The sequence below is a fragment of the Neovison vison genome, chromosome 5, assembly GCF_020171115.1.
Source record: "Neovison vison isolate M4711 chromosome 5, ASM_NN_V1, whole genome shotgun sequence".
Lineage (NCBI taxonomy): Eukaryota > Metazoa > Chordata > Mammalia > Carnivora > Mustelidae > Neogale > Neogale vison.
This window is the reverse complement of record NC_058095.1, coordinates 46862280-46879772: the sequence shown is the minus strand read 5'-3', so window position 1 is coordinate 46879772 and position 17493 is coordinate 46862280. Positions and strand designations below refer to the sequence as shown.

At 55.8% G+C, this 17493-nt stretch overlaps 2 protein-coding genes and 1 long non-coding RNA gene across 4 annotated transcripts; 1 reads left to right on the top strand and 2 right to left on the bottom strand.

The window, feature by feature from the left end:
- Window positions 1-547: 547 nt before the first annotated feature.
- Window positions 548-14300, top strand: LOC122906623. The gene is made up of 3 exons (XR_006384574.1): window positions 548-744; window positions 10713-10811; window positions 14155-14300. It is a non-coding gene; the product is annotated as an uncharacterized LOC122906623 (long non-coding RNA).
- Window positions 1455-3974, bottom strand: HOXB5 (homeobox B5). Its single transcript, XM_044248779.1, has 2 exons — window positions 3400-3974; window positions 1455-2686 (listed from the first exon to the last, which is right to left on the bottom strand). Exons 1-2 carry the CDS (start codon window positions 3959-3961, stop codon window positions 2439-2441), a joined length of 810 nt encoding a protein of 269 aa, XP_044104714.1. The 5' UTR covers window positions 3962-3974; the 3' UTR covers window positions 1455-2438.
- Window positions 6010-14798, bottom strand: HOXB6 (homeobox B6). 2 transcript variants are annotated; one of them, XM_044248782.1, is made up of 3 exons: window positions 14717-14798; window positions 7960-8452; window positions 6010-6912 (listed from the first exon to the last, which is right to left on the bottom strand). In XM_044248782.1, the coding sequence occupies exons 2-3, from the start codon at window positions 8372-8374 to the stop codon at window positions 6653-6655; spliced, it is 675 nt and encodes a 224-aa protein (XP_044104717.1). In that variant the 5' UTR covers window positions 8375-8452; window positions 14717-14798; the 3' UTR covers window positions 6010-6652. The 2 variants fall into 2 exon arrangements, with proteins under 2 accessions (XP_044104717.1, XP_044104716.1); XM_044248781.1 differs by having other exon boundaries at window positions 7960-8484; window positions 14717-14794.
- Window positions 14799-17493: the final 2695 nt, after the last annotated feature.

The window sequence follows — 17493 nt, the reverse complement described above, 5'->3', positions numbered from 1 at the left end:
CAAGAGTACACACCCTTCCCTCTTGCCCCCTAAATTTCCGAGGACACGGAAGGAACCCATCCAAGCCCTATTCCCCCACAAAGACTCAGACACGCCTGTGAATAAAAACCAGGCACCCCAGCCGCTGAGGCCTTACAGCAGTGAGAGCCCCCACTTCAGACACCCAGCCAGTCAGAAGTTGGTGCAAAAAGCAGACTAAATGTCCCCCACTTGCTCTCCTACAGCCCTGCCCCGGAGGCGAGATTTCCTGCCCCGGGTTCCAAGCCCCAAAACTGCAGGGGGAGAAAGCGAAAGCTGGAAGCCACTTACCGCGGGAGTGCCGCCACCGCCTTCTGGGCTGGGAGAGCGCTCACCTACCTCTGCCCCCTTCCCCACCACGGCGAGCAGTTAAAGTGTCACTTAACATTCTGGAGAATGTGAAATATACCGCGCGGTGTCAACTCCCCAAAACCATAAAACTAACTTTATGGACCTCACGTGACTTTCTCGAGCCAGTGAGGGGTATCTGTCTGACTTCTCGGCGATTTTTACGATCTAACTTCGAGATAAAACCCCTATCCATTTGACATCTAAATGTCATAGCGACTTTTGGGATAGTTTGCTATGGACAAAGGGGGACAAAGTCAAGGGGTGAGGGGGAAGGAGGGCCCAGTAGAGCCTCTACGACCCTTGGCTGCCTCCTCACCAGCTCCCCTCCCCCCAAGTCCTGTAAGAAGTTGGGCCAAGCTGGAAGGGATTGACCGGGTAAGTGTCCAGACTTGACTCTTGCACTCAGGGTGAAGGCGGACTTGGATGGAGGAGGACTGGGCCCTAACCCTGGGCCTCTCCGGGCTGGCAGGGGAACCAGGGGTCTTCCAGGAGGGACCCCAACTCCTTACCAAGAGGGAAGGTCAGTTGGGCCCCTGGAGAGAGGGAGCCCTTGATAAGTACAGAGAAAACTGAGGTTGAGAGGAAACCTTAGAAATTGACCTGATTTTTTTTTTCTTCTTCTTCTTCTTTTTTTCTTTTCTTTTCTTTCTTTTTTGGTCTTAGTAGGTGGCGGGGCTGATTTGGGATTTGGGCCAGGGGGCAGGAGGGCTGGGCAAGGCCTGTGCCACTCCCAAAAGGCCAGGAGCCTCCTGCTCAGGACTTAGGCCCACATTACTTTCCCTGAAGAGGTTTCCAGAGGCTTTTCTGGCTGGCTGGTGGAAGGCCAGGGTGGAGTCCAGCTCACCCTTTCCTTTGCCCCAGCCCCACGTGGGATTTCTGGGCCTCTCAAGTCCCCCAGACATGAAAGCCAATCCCCTGGCCCAAGCACGGGCTCCCAAGCGAGGAATGTAGGTGGCTGAGAGGGGCTGCTGGGGAACAGCCTGCTTTCCCTTCCCTACACCCCAGATCTGTCAAGAGTGGTCTAGGGTGTGCCCAGTGATGGGAGAGACAGGCCCCCAGAGAAAAGACAAGTGGAAGGGCGGTGGAATAGGGGAAACATTTATTTGACTTCAAGGAAAGCTACAAACAAATACCAAAAGCGGATCACTGAAGACAGGCCCGGCAAAGGCAAAGACAGATTTCACACGTAGCACAGCATCCCCTCGCTCACTACAAATGGTCTCAGAAGCGAAATGGGTGGGGGGGGCAGAGGGGATGGGTCTGACCCAGACTATCCCCATATTTACAAGCTTTGGGCCCTTTACTCCAGACCCAGGGATTCACAGAGAAGTACACAAGACATTTTACACTGAGCATTATTTTTGTTTCTGTCCACTCCCAGGCCAGGCCTTGTGGGGCCTACCCAGGCGGCAGGAACCTAACTCTCACGGTTTACCTTCCCTCTTCTCAAGATCACCCCTTGGGTCCTCCTGGCCCCCTTCCCACTCTCGGACCAAGTCACTGGGAGACTTGGGCCTGGTGCGTGGGGAGGGAGGAGGAGGAAGGTGGAAAGAGACAGTCTTAGACTCCATCTCCAAGGCCGGCTCAGCTGGGCCCCCGGGATGCGGCACTACCCCACCTCAAGGGCTGCCCCTTAGAGAAGTTTCCAGCTGAAACTCAAAATACAGCGACCATCCTTTTATAAATAAGTTAGAAGAACACAGATGGGGAGGGGAAAGTTCACATTAAACATGCGAGTTTCTTTCTTTCCTGGGGGAAGGAGTGCAACCACAGACACAAACATTCAGAAACACTGGCGGATTTGGGTTGAGTGGAGGGATGTGGGGAGCAGGGAGGGAAAATAATAATTATCATTATTATTAACAATAATAACAAGATTAACCAGTCCAGGAGAGAGGGAGCCACAGGAAGACCTAAGACCAAACGAAAAATCGTAACACAAGGCCGGGGCGAGGCAGGCTCGTGGGAACCGGTCCCCAGCGGGCAGTGGCAGCGCAGGGAGGCTCGGAGGGGCCCGGGCTAGGGGGCGGCAAGGGCTCTTGGGCCACCCAGGGCTCCTCCAGGCGGGCTCAGGGCTGGAAGGCGCTGCCGGCTGTAGCCAGGCTCATACTTTTCAGTTTGTTGTCTTTCTTCCACTTCATGCGCCGGTTCTGGAACCAGATCTTGATCTGGCGCTCGGACAGGCAGAGCGCGTGGGCGATCTCGATGCGCCGCCGCCGCGTCAGGTAGCGATTGAAGTGGAACTCCTTCTCCAGCTCCAGGGTCTGGTAGCGGGTGTACGCGGTCCGGGCCCTTTTCCCGTCCGGCCCCGTCATATCTGGAGCAGAGTAGAGCGGCGAGGCAACGTTATTCCGGTTAAGGGAGGGGGCACTGGATGGGAGAGGGGCGTGAGCAGGACCCAGGCGTCCCCGGCACCCAGCTCACCGCAGCTCCAATCCTCCCCACTCCAGACGCCCGCATCCGAGCTCGCTCCTACACCCCCTCATCCTGCAGCCCCCACTTCTGCCGGCAGTGAATGCGCCCGGCTTTGTCTCTTGCTCCCTCCCCGTGCCTCACCCTTCGCTGGGCTCAGGCGGCCGCTCGCCCCGGGAGGGAGGAGAGCGGCTGCACTTTTGCCCTGGAAAGCTCATTTTACTGCTCGCCTCTTCTTTGCTAGCAGCAGGCTCAAAATTTCGGGGGCAAGCAGGACCCTTCCCCACATTATATAAAACCCCATCCTTCATCCTATAGCTAGTACAGCTGGTCGAATAAAACCTTAGCCGAAGCTGGAGACAAATGATTAAAAATATTCCTCCCCAGCTAAAGACCTAGACCTTCTTTGGCTCTATCCCCCGAGCTGTGAGGACCTTCTTAGAGACTTCTCCCCCTCTGGGGGGGGGGGAATAAATCTATATTTGAGGAGAAGCCAAGCTCTCCTCGCCCCCCCCCACCTCCCCAAACGCAGAGAAGGAAAGCCGAGGAGACAAAAAAAAAAAAAAAGAAAGAAAAGAAAAAAAAAAAAAAAAGAAAGCGAACGAAAGCGAGAATTACCATGGCTGATGTGAAGCTTCCTCATCCAGGGGAATATCTGCGGAGTCTGCCCCTCGGGCGCGGCTGTGGAGGTGGCCATGGGCTCTGGCTGTGCCCGAGCTAGGCTCGGGCTGCTTAGCTGGCTCGCCGCTTCCTCAGGCTCCGAGGACGCGCTGGCCTCGTCTATTTCGGTGAAATTGGCGCTGGAGCTGGCCGGGGTCGCCTGGTCGGAGGGGGACGAAGCAGAGGGCTTGGCGCCGTGGCTGTCGCCGTTGGTGCAGGGCAGGGACTCGGGCGAGGACAGGGAGCAGCTCGACGCCGCTTGCCTGAAGCGGGGCTCCTGGGCGGGCGCGGGGAAGGCGCGCGAGCTCTCGCCCACCGCCCCAAAGTGGCTGGAGGAGGCCGAGGAGCGGTTGACGCTGAGGTCCATCCCATTGTAATTGTAGCCGTAAGAGCCGGTGTGCATGGCAGCGGGATCCCTGTAAGAGCCGCTCAGAGAGCTGCCACTGCCATAATTTAGCAACTGATAGTCCGGGCCATTTGGATAACGCCCCGAGAAGGAGTTTACAAAGTACGAGCTCATTTGGGTGATTTTGGAGGGCTTGATTTGTGGATCGTGGTCGTTATAACCCTGTGCTTCACGATTTATGATGTATTAATGAATTATAGCGATGCACTGTACTTCGTTTTGCTATGTATGCGGCCAAATATGGGGGGGGGGTTGGAAGGGGGATGGGGGGGCGTTAGGGAATCACGTGCTTTTGTTGACCAGTCGTAAATTCTCGCTGATGACCTCAAGAGGTAATTCATGCTCTATGGTTACAAATAATGACGATCCGAGAATCGTTAGGGCCGATTCAATGCGAGCCTCGGAGAGAGGGGGAAAAACGGAGAAGGGGGAGAAACAGGGAGAAGGTTGGCGGCGGCCTCTGAGCAGAGCGCGCCACCTCCCGGCGATCGGCGGGAGCGCGGGCCGCAGACTGCCATGGCGGAGACGGCTGTCTCCCTGCTGGCTCCCGGCAGCCGCCGGGAGAGAAAGAAACCCGGCCTGGGCTCACCCGCAGAGTTGAATCTTTAAGAGGAGGGACCCACTTGAGCTTTCACCCACTTTCTTCGGAGTGGGGTTAGACTATCTGTGCCCATCTCCCTGTCATTATTATTATTGTTGTTGTTATTGTCATTATTATTATTATTATTATTTTCACCCCGGATGAGATGATCAAAAATTGAGTTGCTTTTCCCTCACTTGGGCTTTGCAAGTCTCCGAGCTAGGGGCGGAAATGGTGCGGGGGAGGGCTGGAAGATGTGTATGAAAAACAATCATTGCATCGCGTTTCCCCGTGAGCTCCGCCTGGCCTGCTTCCTGCCGGGGGTTTGCAGGGTTTGCAGTGGCCCAGGCATAGCGACCAGGCGGAGCTGGCAGGGCTGGCCTGAGGCTTCCACGGAGAAGCTTTCACTTCTGTGCCCCTTAGAAGTTTGGCATCCTCTTCCTGGCTTCCTCCTCCTCTTCAGCCCAGGCCTGGAAGAATGGCAAAGCAGGATAGGGACCCCAGAGGATGTGTAGGGCTGGGGTGAAGTGGCCTAGTATCAGGGGTTAAATGGTGGTGACTGAATCTGTGGCTGGGGTTCAGGGCTCTGAGAACTGGGGATCAAGGCAAGACGCTTTCCCCTCGTCCCAAAAAATGCCCGCTATTACATAGGGAGGCCCCACTCGAGGCCCCTTACTGACGTCTGGGTAGTTTCACGATTTGCCCCGTGGCCCACATCTTCCCTGTAAAGGGGTTCCAAGGACCAGCGGCGCCTTGCTGAGCGTGCTGGGCGGCCACAGACTGCCGCAGCTGGGCTCCTTCTGCCGGGCGGCTATTTTCTTTAAAAATAAAAAAAAAAAAGGGAGAGAGAGGGAGGAGGAAGAAAGGAAAACAGTGTCTGCAGCTTGCCGCCTGGGTGAGGGTGGGGGTGGGGAGGAAATGGGTCGGTTTTTGGTTGAGGGGATGAGACCACACCACCCCATCACCTGGCCTCCTGCCCTCAGGTCTCCAAGGAGCCGGGGAAAGTCGTACCCTCCGCCCCGTGCCTGCCAGCCGCTTCGAATTCCCCTACTTGTCCATGAGCTCCTGCTTGAGGTGGGAAGGGGCGCCTGGAGCCTTCGGCCGCGGGCAGAGAGACACCCGGTGGCCCCGATGGAGTCTCCGGAGTCAGAGGCCGGGAGCTGAGGGCCAAGGCCGGCGGAGATCAAGCCATGTGGGCAGGCCAAAGGCTGCGCGGGCCTCGAGAGCGGGAGGACAGAAATGCAGGGCTTTGGGGCGACACCCGCCTGGCCGTCTCTGCAGGGGCTCCGGGCTGGGGCCTTGGCAGTGTCCCTCGTGCCACGGACAAACGAGGAAAAGCTTAGAGAATAAGAGGGAAACGGCCCTGCTCCGATCCCCAGGTCTGCACCAGGAGAGGCTGTTGGGAGCCCGAGGCCCCGCGGGGCCGCCCCAGCCTTTATCTCAACTGTAACTTCCGAGTCGCGTCGGCCCGCTGGGGCCGACCTGGGCTCCTGCCTTTGCTGCGGAGTTTCCGGCTCTGGGACGCCAGGGTGGCCTCCAGGGTGGGGGAGTGGCAGGGGAGGAGCAGAGGTGACTGAGCGGCGAGTTTTTACATCTTTATTATTATTATTATTATCATCATCATTATTAATAATATTAATATTATTACCGAAGTATTTCACGTCCAGAGCTAAGACAAGACTACAAACACAACACATAGAAAATTAATAAAATAGAACTTTGTTTTCTTCTGAGGCTCCTCTTCTTACTTCTAGGTAGTATGTGCTCCTTCCAGTGGCTTTAGGGAAGGGGTGGGACAGAGGTCTGGGGTCAGGGAGTCTTCGAGGCCCCCCCGCTTAGGGGGCTGCGAATCTACCATTGAACCGTGCACAGGGAACATGGACGAAATGAGACGCAACACGGACAAGAGCATTTTGCTCTGCTTCCAGGAAAAATCAAGTGAGTCTGGTCCTCAGTTCTCACAGGGGAGCATGATGGGGCTGAAGCGGGTCCGCAGGGATGGAGGGGGCGCTCCCGGGTGCTGGGTGGGCTCAGGCGATAAGGCCTCCCAGCACCCAGTGAGAGCTCTGCGGGCGGGGGCATTCAGGAGAGCGCTGAATGCCCTGTCGGGCGCTAGAGAGCAGGTCCCCCGGGCTCCCCGCCCGCAGAGCCTTCTCAGGGCTCTCCGATGCCCTCGGCTCCCCACAGGCCGCTCCCTTCGCGTCCCCCCTCCCTTTCCAGCGCCTTCACTCGGCTGGCTTCTCTTCCTCCTCCTCGGCACTGAGCTGAGACGCGCTGAGCAGTTTGCTCTCCTTTTTCCACTTCATGCGCCGGTTCTGGAACCAGATCTTGATCTGCCTCTCGGTCAGGCACAGGGCGTGCGCGATCTCGATGCGCCGCCGCCGCGTCAGGTAGCGATTGTAGTGAAACTCCTTCTCCAGCTCCAGGGTCTGGTAGCGCGTGTAGGTCTGGCGGCCGCGCCGGCCACTGGGCCCAAAGGAGGAACCTGTTACGCAGAGAGAAGATGCTGAGGCCTGGGGTCACCAGGGGCAGAACCCCTCCCTCACTCGACCCTCAAACAGGGACCCTAGCCTGTCCCGGGATGCCCTCCGCTCTTCGAGTTTCCTGCCCCCCCATCCCCTCCCTATCCTCACTCCTCCAGCGCCCCCTCCAGATTTCCTCCCGGTCTCCCAGGCCTGTGCCTCTGGTCTAGACTCTTGGTGGGGGATGGGAGGAGAGTTTAAAATCCCACCTGAGCCTAGGGGGAGGGGCTGGGGAAGCACTGGCCAGGTGTGTCTCTTCCTGGCCTTATCTTTTCTTTCCATCTATCTGGCTCCCCCACCACCCCGTGATAGATTCCAGCCCTTAATCCGTAATGACGTGGATCGATCCAGAGTCGGCATTAACGGCTCCTCACTTTCGTGTCCCGCTAATGGACATCAATTTGGGACTTAAGGCCGACAAATAATCCAACCTGAGACCCAGGCGCCTGCTTCCCCCTCTCTCCCCCTCGGCCAGCTGCCTCTCTCTTTCTTCCCCTTCTGCCTCCCCTTCCTCTGACTACCACCCCTTTCCTGGTGCCTCCTCTTTCCCCAGCCCCGAACCCCCAGGGAAACACAGTCCAGGACGGGCTCAACTCTCCCTCGCCAGCGTCACGCCGCCCCCCCTTCCCATGACGCACTCCGTTCTTAATGGAACAGTCTTCGGGTGGGGGACCCGACCGGGGCTGGGGGCGCGAGGGGATGGGGGTGGAAAGCCACGCCAGTGGCTGCGGCCCCTGCCCCCTCCCCTGCCCCTGAATCGGGCTCTGGCGCGGAGCTCCGGGAGAGCCCACTCGCTCCCCCTGGCTCCCAGTGTAACTGGGACTTTGCAAACTTTGTAACTCCTGACGGCGAGAGGACAGAGCGGGACACCTCAGGCGGGCGCCCAGTCTTTCCTTAGCTCCTAACTGAGATGCCCACCCGGCACCCCAGGGAGTGGAAGGGGGCGCTCTTTCTGTCCCTTGGGGGGGGGGCCCGCGGGGGTCGGGGCGGCCGGGGGAGGGCTCACTCACTGTTGCACGAATTCATCCGCTGCATCCACGGGTAGACCGGGGTGGAGCACTTCTGCTCCTCGGCCTCGCCGAACACGCTCTTGTCCTGCGCACAGTCGGACTTCCGCGGCTCGGGGTGGAACCGGGGCGGCTCTTCGGCGCCCGAGAGCGCGCAGGCCGACTCCTTCTCGCGGTAGAAGGCCGGCGCCGGCCCGTAGTCGCAGGGCGCCGCTCGGCCGTAGCCGCCGCCGGCGGGCGGGTAGTAGGAGGAAGCCGCAAAGCCCTTGTCCTGGCCGGGCCCGGGCCCGTAGGGCGCGGGGTAGTGCCTCAGCGGGTCCGCATAGCCGGACGAGTAGAGCGGTAGCTGGCCCAGGAAGGACTCCTGCCCGCTGGCCAGAGTGACGGGGAAGGTGGAGTTCACGAAATAGGAACTCATTGGGAGGGGAGGCGCGCTCGGCCGCTGCTGCTCCGCCGGGTTTATGATTTGTTGTGTTTTATAGTCCGAGCGCCGCGCCTATTAGTAGTATATCTGAGATTGGGTTTTAGCTGAGGGGGGATGGCGAGGTGCCAGTGAGGGCCAGAAGGAAATACAACCATCTGATCCAACACTGACCAATGGCAGAGGCAGGAATTGTCAAATAGCACCCAGGAGGAGCGCAGCCCGCGCGAGGGACCCGCGCACAAACCTATCAACCTTTTTTTTTTTTTTCTCCCTCCTTCTTCTTCTCCTTTCTCTCGCTCTCTCACCCCCCCCCCCACAACACAACGCGTCCTGTTCCACCTACGTAGATCTGCGAAGAGGCGTCTGTGCCTTTCAGGGAGGAGGGAGCATTTGGATGGAGACCACCCCATCCCCCAGTGATTAAATAAATATATCCCTCCCCTCCCCATGTAGGATTGGAAAAAGTTAATTGTGTTTTCAGAAAAGTTAACCCCTGCGTTGCTCGAGCCCCCTTCCCCCAAGGGAAGGGTGCGTAAATGTCCTTCTCCCAGTGGTGAGGAGAGAACTGAAAGAAAAGGTTTGTTTCTAGGGTTTTGTATCGGTAGAAGAAGAGAAGAGTTCACTATTTAGCATCGTTTTCAGAAGGAGAAGCAAAGAAGAAGAAACACTACCCTCCCCAGGTTTTGAAAACTGGCTTTTCCTATTTCTCAGGTCTATCCTGCCTCCTCCAAGCCTGGGTTTATTAACCCTGTTTCTCCTCAGCTCTTTTGGTCTGAAGGGCAGGCCAGAGCCTGCTGCCCAGAGGACCCAGAAGGCTGTGAAATGGGAGGAGGGTCTGAGTCCAAGCTTGTCCCTCTGACTCTGGCCAGGTTAGCCTAGTCTAGGAGATTCTTGGAAGGCTACTGCTGCTGCCTCTGCTGCCCAAGACATCCTGCCTGTTTCCGGCAAGTGCTGCTTGCTCTTGGCACGGGAAAGGACACTAGGGAAAGGGACTAGAGTTCTCTTTGATTAAGGGATATGAAGAGGAGGAGTGAGGGGCATCCCCCACCTAGGTTATCTGATCCCTATCCTGACTGCAAATCTTCACCCTCTACCTACCCCCCCCAATTATTATAATATCCTGGGATACAGAGTGTGAGGAATCAAAGATGTCTCAGTACGTCTGAGCACAGGGAAGAAATTGTTCCTCCTCCAATTCCAGGTCCTTAAACCCTCCTGATATTTGAGGCAATCCAAGACAACCCGGAAAGAGAGGGGCCCTTGCTCCTTTTCCCGGTCCCTCCAGAAGCTGGCAGTTCTTTTTAAAATTAACTCTTTCCCAAGACATGGTTTGGGTTTAGTTTTCTAAGGAGGGAGAGATGTCCAGATCCTCCTGGGGACCCAGGAGGCAGCTTACAACTATCAGCCCAGATCCCCTCTCCAGATGCTCACCACCCTTCTGTCTGTCTCTCAGCATCTCTCCAGTCCCTCCTATGTTTCATATTTGGATCACCAGCGCTGCTGCTGCACAAGCTTGGGTGTGAGAAAGAGTGCTTATCTCCGTTCATATTTCTCTCTCTCTCTCTCCTCTCATCTAAGGAAAATGAGCACCGAAGCCAGGCTGGAAGACTGAAGCACAATGTGTGTTCAACATTCTAACTATGCACGTGGAGGCCAGGCAGTAAAGGGTGATAACCTTAACCTTCAGACCTGGGTTCTGGAATGAGCCAGGATGTGTGACAAAAATCTGATGATAAAGGGGCCAGGCTGACTCTCCTCTGCCTTGTTCTTTGGGCTCCTTTTTGTGGGCCAGATTTGTCCACTGCAGATGGCACAAGACACTAGGGAAAGTGGTAGAGGGCTGAGGTGGTGACCAAGGGCAGGGACGTGGTTGGTTGCAAAGTGGCCTACAAGGCTCTCTGAACTCAGGACAACTTCTAGGCTATACTACTTCATGGCTGAGTGGCAATCATGTCCCTCCAATAACTTCCTAGCCAAACTTGTGGGGGGGCGGTTATCAAGATTTAAGAAAACTGGAGCCTCCTAATGAGGAAATCTTTAGTGCCCCAGTCTAGCTGCGATTGGGGTGCATTTGGTCTGGGGGAGCAAGATCAGGAGAGTGCCGGTATGCACCCTACCTCAGTCCTGCCACTGGGGCAGGGCTTTGGACCACCTCTGTCCTGCCTCCTCCCTGGCCACAGTGTCCCCTCCTAGAACTGGACATTGTGGGCTTTGCTGCAGAGTCTGGACTAAGTAGGATGCCATAAGGGAGGGAGACTTCCCTGTGATAGAAGCACGAAAATAACTGCTTTATCCTTAGAGTCACAGCCCCAAATTAACCTCACCTCCGCAGGTTGCCTGTCGTGAGATGGAGCCGCAAAGGCAGGGCCTGGGCGCCTGGAGTCCAGCATGAAAGGAAATAGCGCCTCATCGCTCTTATCTAAGCCCAGAGGTATTTATGAGCGTTTATTCGTCTGATCCGTTTGTTTGGGAGAAAGAGCAGACTACAGGCAGGGCCCGGCCAGAGGCCGCCTGGTTTCTGGAGCCAGATCTCTATGAATTTGTCTGTGGTTCGGTCCACCACCGTCTGTCTGTCTGTCTCCACGGGGGAATATGTAAATACCCAGCAGGCACAGCTGTCTGCCAGTCTGGGGTGTCTCCCCCAGCCTCGCTGAGGAAGTGTGTATGTAGAAAGGTGGATATAAATGTGTACCAAGTCTGAAGGACACAACAGAAGGACTGCACAGAAACACCACAGGCAGAATTTATAATGGTGATTTTCTGTGCTGTGAATCTGAGCTCCCGTGGACGTGCACGCATTTTCATCTCCCAGGGAAATATCCAAGTTGTGTTCAGCTCGTGAGCAAAATTCTCCTGTACTGGTAAACTCAGGGACGTGTTTTGCCTTGATAGTTATGGAGGAGAGAGGGGATTGAGACACTGTCCAGCTTTCCCATTTCCTCTCAGCTACACAGCCCCCCCCCAACCTTTAGGTCACTGGGTTGTGAGCATCTTGCCCCAACCCACTCCCAGCATGGGCTGCGGTGGAGCAAATTAAGACATCTCAACCCAATTCTTCCCCTAGACTGTGAATCTGGGGAACATAAATGTTCCCAGGGGGAGTTCTCAACCTTTGGGAGTGGTTTACATGGGATATTGCCTTAAAATTGGCCCGACCAAGGCGCGGTACAAAGACCTCATTTCCATTATGCAAATGAACATCTTCGTCTCTGATCTTGGTGGGGGGGGTGGGGGGGATTGGCGGTGGCACAGGTCTCTCTCCCCCTTCTCCCTAACCAGGTCCACCCGGTACCGAAGGGTACCTTAGACCCAAAGTGTTTCAACCCCCCTGTACCAGCCGCCTTCCCTCCCTACCTGTTCTTCAGTCAGCCCACAAGAAAGAAGGGCCCAAGACTTTCCAGCGGCTCCCTGGGGGCCTCCGCACTGGGCGGGGCCTTCTGGCCGCGGAAAGTCACTCTTGCTGCCAGAAAGCTGAAAGGGCAGCTCCCGTAGTCCAGGCTCTGGAGGCGCCATAGACGCGGGACCGCAGCCGCCGGGTTTGCCCCCCAGCACCACCCGGCCCCCTCGACCTCGGCAGCTCCTCCAGCTCCGGACCAGACCCTAGTAACACCTCGGCCTGCCTGGCACCGCAGGCAATTTCCTGGAGCCCCCGCCCAGGAACTGGGGCCACAGCACCTTGAAAGGAGCAGCCAGAGCTTCCTCCTGTGGCTTGAAAGCCGGAGCTAATCAGTAACCCGTGAGACAGGGGCCAATATTCAAACGCTGCAGCAGAGGCGCGTACCCCGGCCCTCGCCACCCCCTTCTGGGAAAGCGATCGGGTTAAGCGGGTGTGAGGGGTCTGGCAGGATCGGAAATCACAATGGTTTAGTTCCTTAATGATTGATCCTCACTCCCACGCCCAGTTTTTTTTCCCCAAAGCATATTTGTGTCGATTTCGCTTGAAACGATCGAGAATGGGGGAGGGGACCCACACTCACTTGCAGACACCAACAGTTTCCAGAAAATTTCGTCTCAATTCCTCCACACGGACTCACCAGCCAAGCAACTGGCAAGACCCACCAGCCAACCGGGAGAACACAGACCCGGTTTGTCTTTTGACAGCCGAGTGGAACTGCGGGGGCCGGCGCCTTCCCCGCTGGCCCCCTCCCTTGGCCGAAAAGAAAACCAAATAAACCTTGAACAGCCTTGGCCTCGCATCTCCCTCCCGAGCAGCCGGGATGATCCCCTCTTGAGCCTTGGAGGGGCAGGCGGGTGAGGGCTCGCGACTCTGATCCCCCGACCCTTGGATTCAGGACCCCCGCCCGCGGGATGCAGTATTAGTCCTTTTTAAATATGACCTAGAAAGAGCCGCTTTCCCAGCCAGCTGCTGGGTTTGGAGCTGGGATGGGGCGGGCGAGGGCACACTTGTTCCCTAATCCACACGCGGACGGGCGGGTACCAAGATCCAGCGGAAAGCGACAATCTGGGCCGACGTGCCCCCTGAAACCCTCCGAACCTGAGCAGCGGGGGCTCCAGGCGTCGGGCACGGTTCAGGAGGTGTCGCCGGGCTCGCGGCGCCGAAGCCGCATGTCTCCGAACGGACGGTAGATGGCAGCAAACCGCATAATTTGGGTCAGAGCAAACTGTCTAAAGGATGATTTATACCCCGCCAAGACTACAGGAGAAAAAGACCTTTAGTCTGGATGGGTTTGGGGAATTTTTCCTTTGAGAATAGGCCCCGAGTGCCGTGGGTGCTGGCCGAGAACTTCTCTCGCAGCGCAGCCCAGGGGTCCCCGCAAGCACCCAGCCTGGGGCCTGCTTCCTGGGTATCTACCTGCGCCTCCAAAGGCCCCCTTCCCGCGCCACAAGTGGCCTGCACCCCTCTCTTCCCAGGCTTGAGAGCGCCAATATTCCCCCTACCCACCCCCATCCCCTGCAATCCCTGGGCAACCGGAGGTCTGAGGCTGAACGCTCTGCATTTGATCTTCAAAAAGAGAAAAGCAATCACCTATTTGTGCAAACCAAAGTGAATCACAGCCTCTCCCGCCTTCCTTGCCCAAAGCCGCTTATCTCTCCGCTGGCAGCTTCCCCAGAAGCCCCCTCTCTCTCGGTTTTTAGGTTCTTTCCCCCTTCTTCCACCCCACCAGCTACTTTAGGAATTTCAGTCTCCCGCCCAGCAGTTCTTCTCCCCCCTCCTCACCCCCAGGAGGCCTGGCTGGAGGATGAAATCAGGCGCCTGAGGGACAGGACTAGCTAGCTGTCCGAGCTCAGAGCCAGACAGCTCTCCGGTCCGGACACCATCAGGTTCCCTAACTGGGTTCTCCTTCTATTTTCTTCTCTCCCCCATCTCTCTCTCTCTCTCTCTTTTGTTTGTTTGTTTTTGTTTGTTTACAAGCTTAAAACACCACAACACGCTCAAAAGCTTCTCCACAATCAACACGTTTGGTTCCACCAAAGTTTGAAATGTTCCCACTCCAGACACACACATGGCAATTTTCTCCACCGAAATCCACACGCCCTTACCAATAAAACACAAGTAATAGAATCAATATTGCACAGAAACCAACACGCTGTAACCTACCGCATTAAAAAACCACAAAACTGTCTCCCTGCAGACCGAGGCTCCCTCCTGCGGGAGTGGCGAGAGACCTGGGCATTCTCGGGCTGGCTTCCTGGGGGGAGGGGGTCTCCTTCCATTTGGGTGCCTCCACCCACGGCCCTTTAATTTCAGAAACGTCTCCGAAGGGAGATAACGAGCATTTCTCGGTGAATCTTTCTCTCTCTTGTCCCTCTAGCCGCCGCCTCCTCGCCCTCTCGGGCCTCTGCGGAGACTCCAGGCCCTCCAGAGACCAGGACGTCCCTCAGCGCCACCGCCCCTTGTGCCAATGCCGCCGGGAAACCGCCGATACCCACGCTGGGCAAGAGAATTGCGCGGGGGGCAACTGGGGGAGGCCGGAACAAGGGAGGGAGGGAGGGTGGGAGGGGGAGGGGGTGAACACCCACAGAAGTCGTAGTAACCGGCTTCTGGGGCGCCCTGCAGCCCAGACACCCCATCCTCTCTTTTGAACCCCCCTCACTTGAGCCTCCTCTCCCAGCTTAAAAAGGCTTCTCAGAGCTTGCCTCCGTGGCCCCTTTCGGTTCCTCCTTCCATCTTCCCTGCCTTGGCTCCCCCTCCAGGAAGCAGCCACCCCCTCTCTCTCTCGGCCACCGAATTTCCTGGGAAGCCTCTCCCTGCAGCACCCAGAGGTGGGGTTCAGCCCCGTCTTGGGGTGGGGGTGAGAGGGAGGCAAACCTAAGCCCCACCCCCTACAGAATCGGTGCAAAAGAATAAGAAGAGAATTGTAGAATCTCTCTTACCTTTGTAGACCTTGGGATTTCTTCCCTCCGATTGAAAGAGGTGAGGAGGAAGGGGGGCAGAAAGCGTTCTGTTTCTTCTTCATCTTCCAGATAATATTGTCCCAACCTGAGAGCCGTCGCTTCCCCTTCTCTGACTTGGGAGAGAGGGTGTTTCGCTTTTCTGATATTTGCATAGAAAATGGAGTAAGTTCTGGCTTTGAAAAATGGTATCAGCCTGCAGTCCTGGGCAGATTGTCCATTTACCCTCCATGATGACTAAAATCCCAGATCAGCAAGCAAATCAACTTAGAAATTAAAAATTATTTTTGGTTCTCTCTTTTGTGTAATTCCCACTCCTCCTTCTCTCTCTCTCTCTCTCCCTCTCCCTCTCCTTTCTTCTCCCTCTCTCTTCCTCTCTCTCTTTTGCTTTATCGAGCTGATACTGAAGTATAAAAATATCAAGAGGCTGGAGCCCTGAAGGACGACAGTGCTCCGACCTAGGTGTGGTGTCCAAAAGAATGCTGCATTATAACCACCAGGGAAATGATAAAAAGTTCATGTTCACGATCGCCCGGCCACATGACCGGCGCCGGCCAATCGCTGGATTCAACCACTCATAAACTTCTATCACAAAGTTGTAAATTTTCATAAAACAACAAGGAATTTATTGCATTTCTTCATGGCTGCTCCACCAGCAACCCTTTTCTCAGTCGCCATCTTCTTTTCTTCTCCTTCTCGCTATTTGGGGAAACCCCTGTCTGAGAAAGGGTGAGATTTGGGGTGCAGGGAATCAGGCGGAGGAGCCACAAGGGTCCATCTGGGAAGGGGATTCTTTCCAGAACCTCCCTATTCTCGCAGGAGCTCTGCCCCCACTCTTCTAGTAAGAATACACCCCAAATCCTCCACACAGGGACTATTTTAATACAGTTTTGGGGTGAGTCGGGAGTAACGGCGGGTATCCAAAATTGCCACTTGCATCAGGGCAAAATGAAGGCTTCAGTGCCCCCTCTTCCTCTCTGAATGCCCCCCTCATTCTCAGTCCTCTAGATGGCGGGACCCCCACCTGTGAGGCTTGTAGCATTGCGGGTGTGGGGGCCCTAGATCCCCTAGGGCCTGTTTTTTTTGCCCGGGGAAGAAAGGCGGCCCTGAGAGAGGCCAAGGTTCTTGCCTCTGCTCCCCAGAAATTGTAAGAGGGTGAGGCTGGATCCCTGCTTCTCCTGCCCAAATGCCCACATGCCCAGGTTCCCAGTGACAGCTCCATATGCTCTCCTGGGGGTTCTGCAGTCATTAATGGGGGAAACTGCAGGTTCAGGGGACTTTTACTTACAAATTCAAATTAAAGAGATTCTTCTAAAACCTGGTTCCATTCCAACCTGCTTCCCCCTTTCTGTCCCCAAACCTGTTCTTTGCATTTAAATAATCCAAGGTTTATAATCGAATAAATTATAAACCTCAGCTCCACAGGTCTAGATGCTAGGTGCTGTCCTCCAGGTTTTTGTTCCTCAATCAAGGGGTGTTTTGGAGGAAAACAAAACAAAACAAAACACCACCACCACCAAACAAAATTCACCCCGTGTTTCCCAGCTCCCCTGAAATATTCCTGTATTTTTGAATTGAGCTACCAGCGCCCAAATGCAGGAAACGAAATAACATCCCCCCCAAAATGTTTTCTGTCTTTTCTCTCTTTCTCTGCACTCTGGAGAAGATTGCAGGTCGCCGGCAGCGCGGACCGCGGGCAGCAAGGCGCGGAGGAAGCCGGCAGAGCTTGGCGCCGGGCGCGGCCGGGCTCCCGACGGCCCGGGGATGCGGCCACACTAGCCGGGTAACCTTGCCCCGATCAGGATCCCATTCTCAGGGAGCATCTACTCCTTCCCCACAATTCAAAAATTTTATTTGGATCGCTGTGTTAATTTAGAATGAGATAAATGGAAGTAAAATAAGTTGAAATAAAATAACCGAGTAGGTCTTGCGGAAAATGCTTGCCGAGAGAGCGGAAGCCGGGAGCGCCCTCGGGTTGGAGGCCTCTTTGGACCGGCGGGGGAGCGCCTGCTCGCCGGCCTGGCTTCTGCCCAAAGCCGCCCAAGAAGCAGGAGTGGATCTGGGTGCTCACCTTCCCTTTCCTTCCTCTCTTCCTTCCTGTGGGCCTAGCACTGTGGATTTCAGCTCCGTTTTGTGCCCCAGCCGCACCACCAAGCCGCAGCCTGGTTTGAAGGCCTGGATGAGGCAGAGTTTGCAAACGGTGGGGGTTTTGTTTTGTGAATGGGTGTGTAACCAAGCCTGTGGGCTCAGGGATGTGTTTACTTGGGGGCAAATGTGAATCTGTGTTTATAAGCCGATGTGTGAATGTACATTGATATGTATAAATGTCTCTGTGAGTGAGTGTGAATGTGTGTTTACTTGTGAGTGTGTGTGAACATGAAAGCATGCATTCCAGTGTACTGTTGGGATGAGTGAATGAATGCCTGTATGTTTATTTATGGACATATGAATATGGGGTGTTTGTTGGTGACTGTAGGTGACAATGTATAGATTTACTTATGTGTGATGTCAGCCTATAAATGGGTGTGATTTGTGCGTTTGTGTATGTCAGTATGTGTAAAAGAATGTAAAGGGAGGTGTGTGTGTCCTATGGGGGTTCACTCTGGGCAGCCCCCAGAGCCAGGAGCACTGGGGAAGAGGGCAGACCCCAGCGCAGAACGAAATGACTAGCAGCAGAAGTTGGAGCCAAGGGGCTCTGGGATGCTTGGCTCACCCAGAGCCCCCACCCCTGCTTTAGGGAAACACAGAAAATAGGTCTG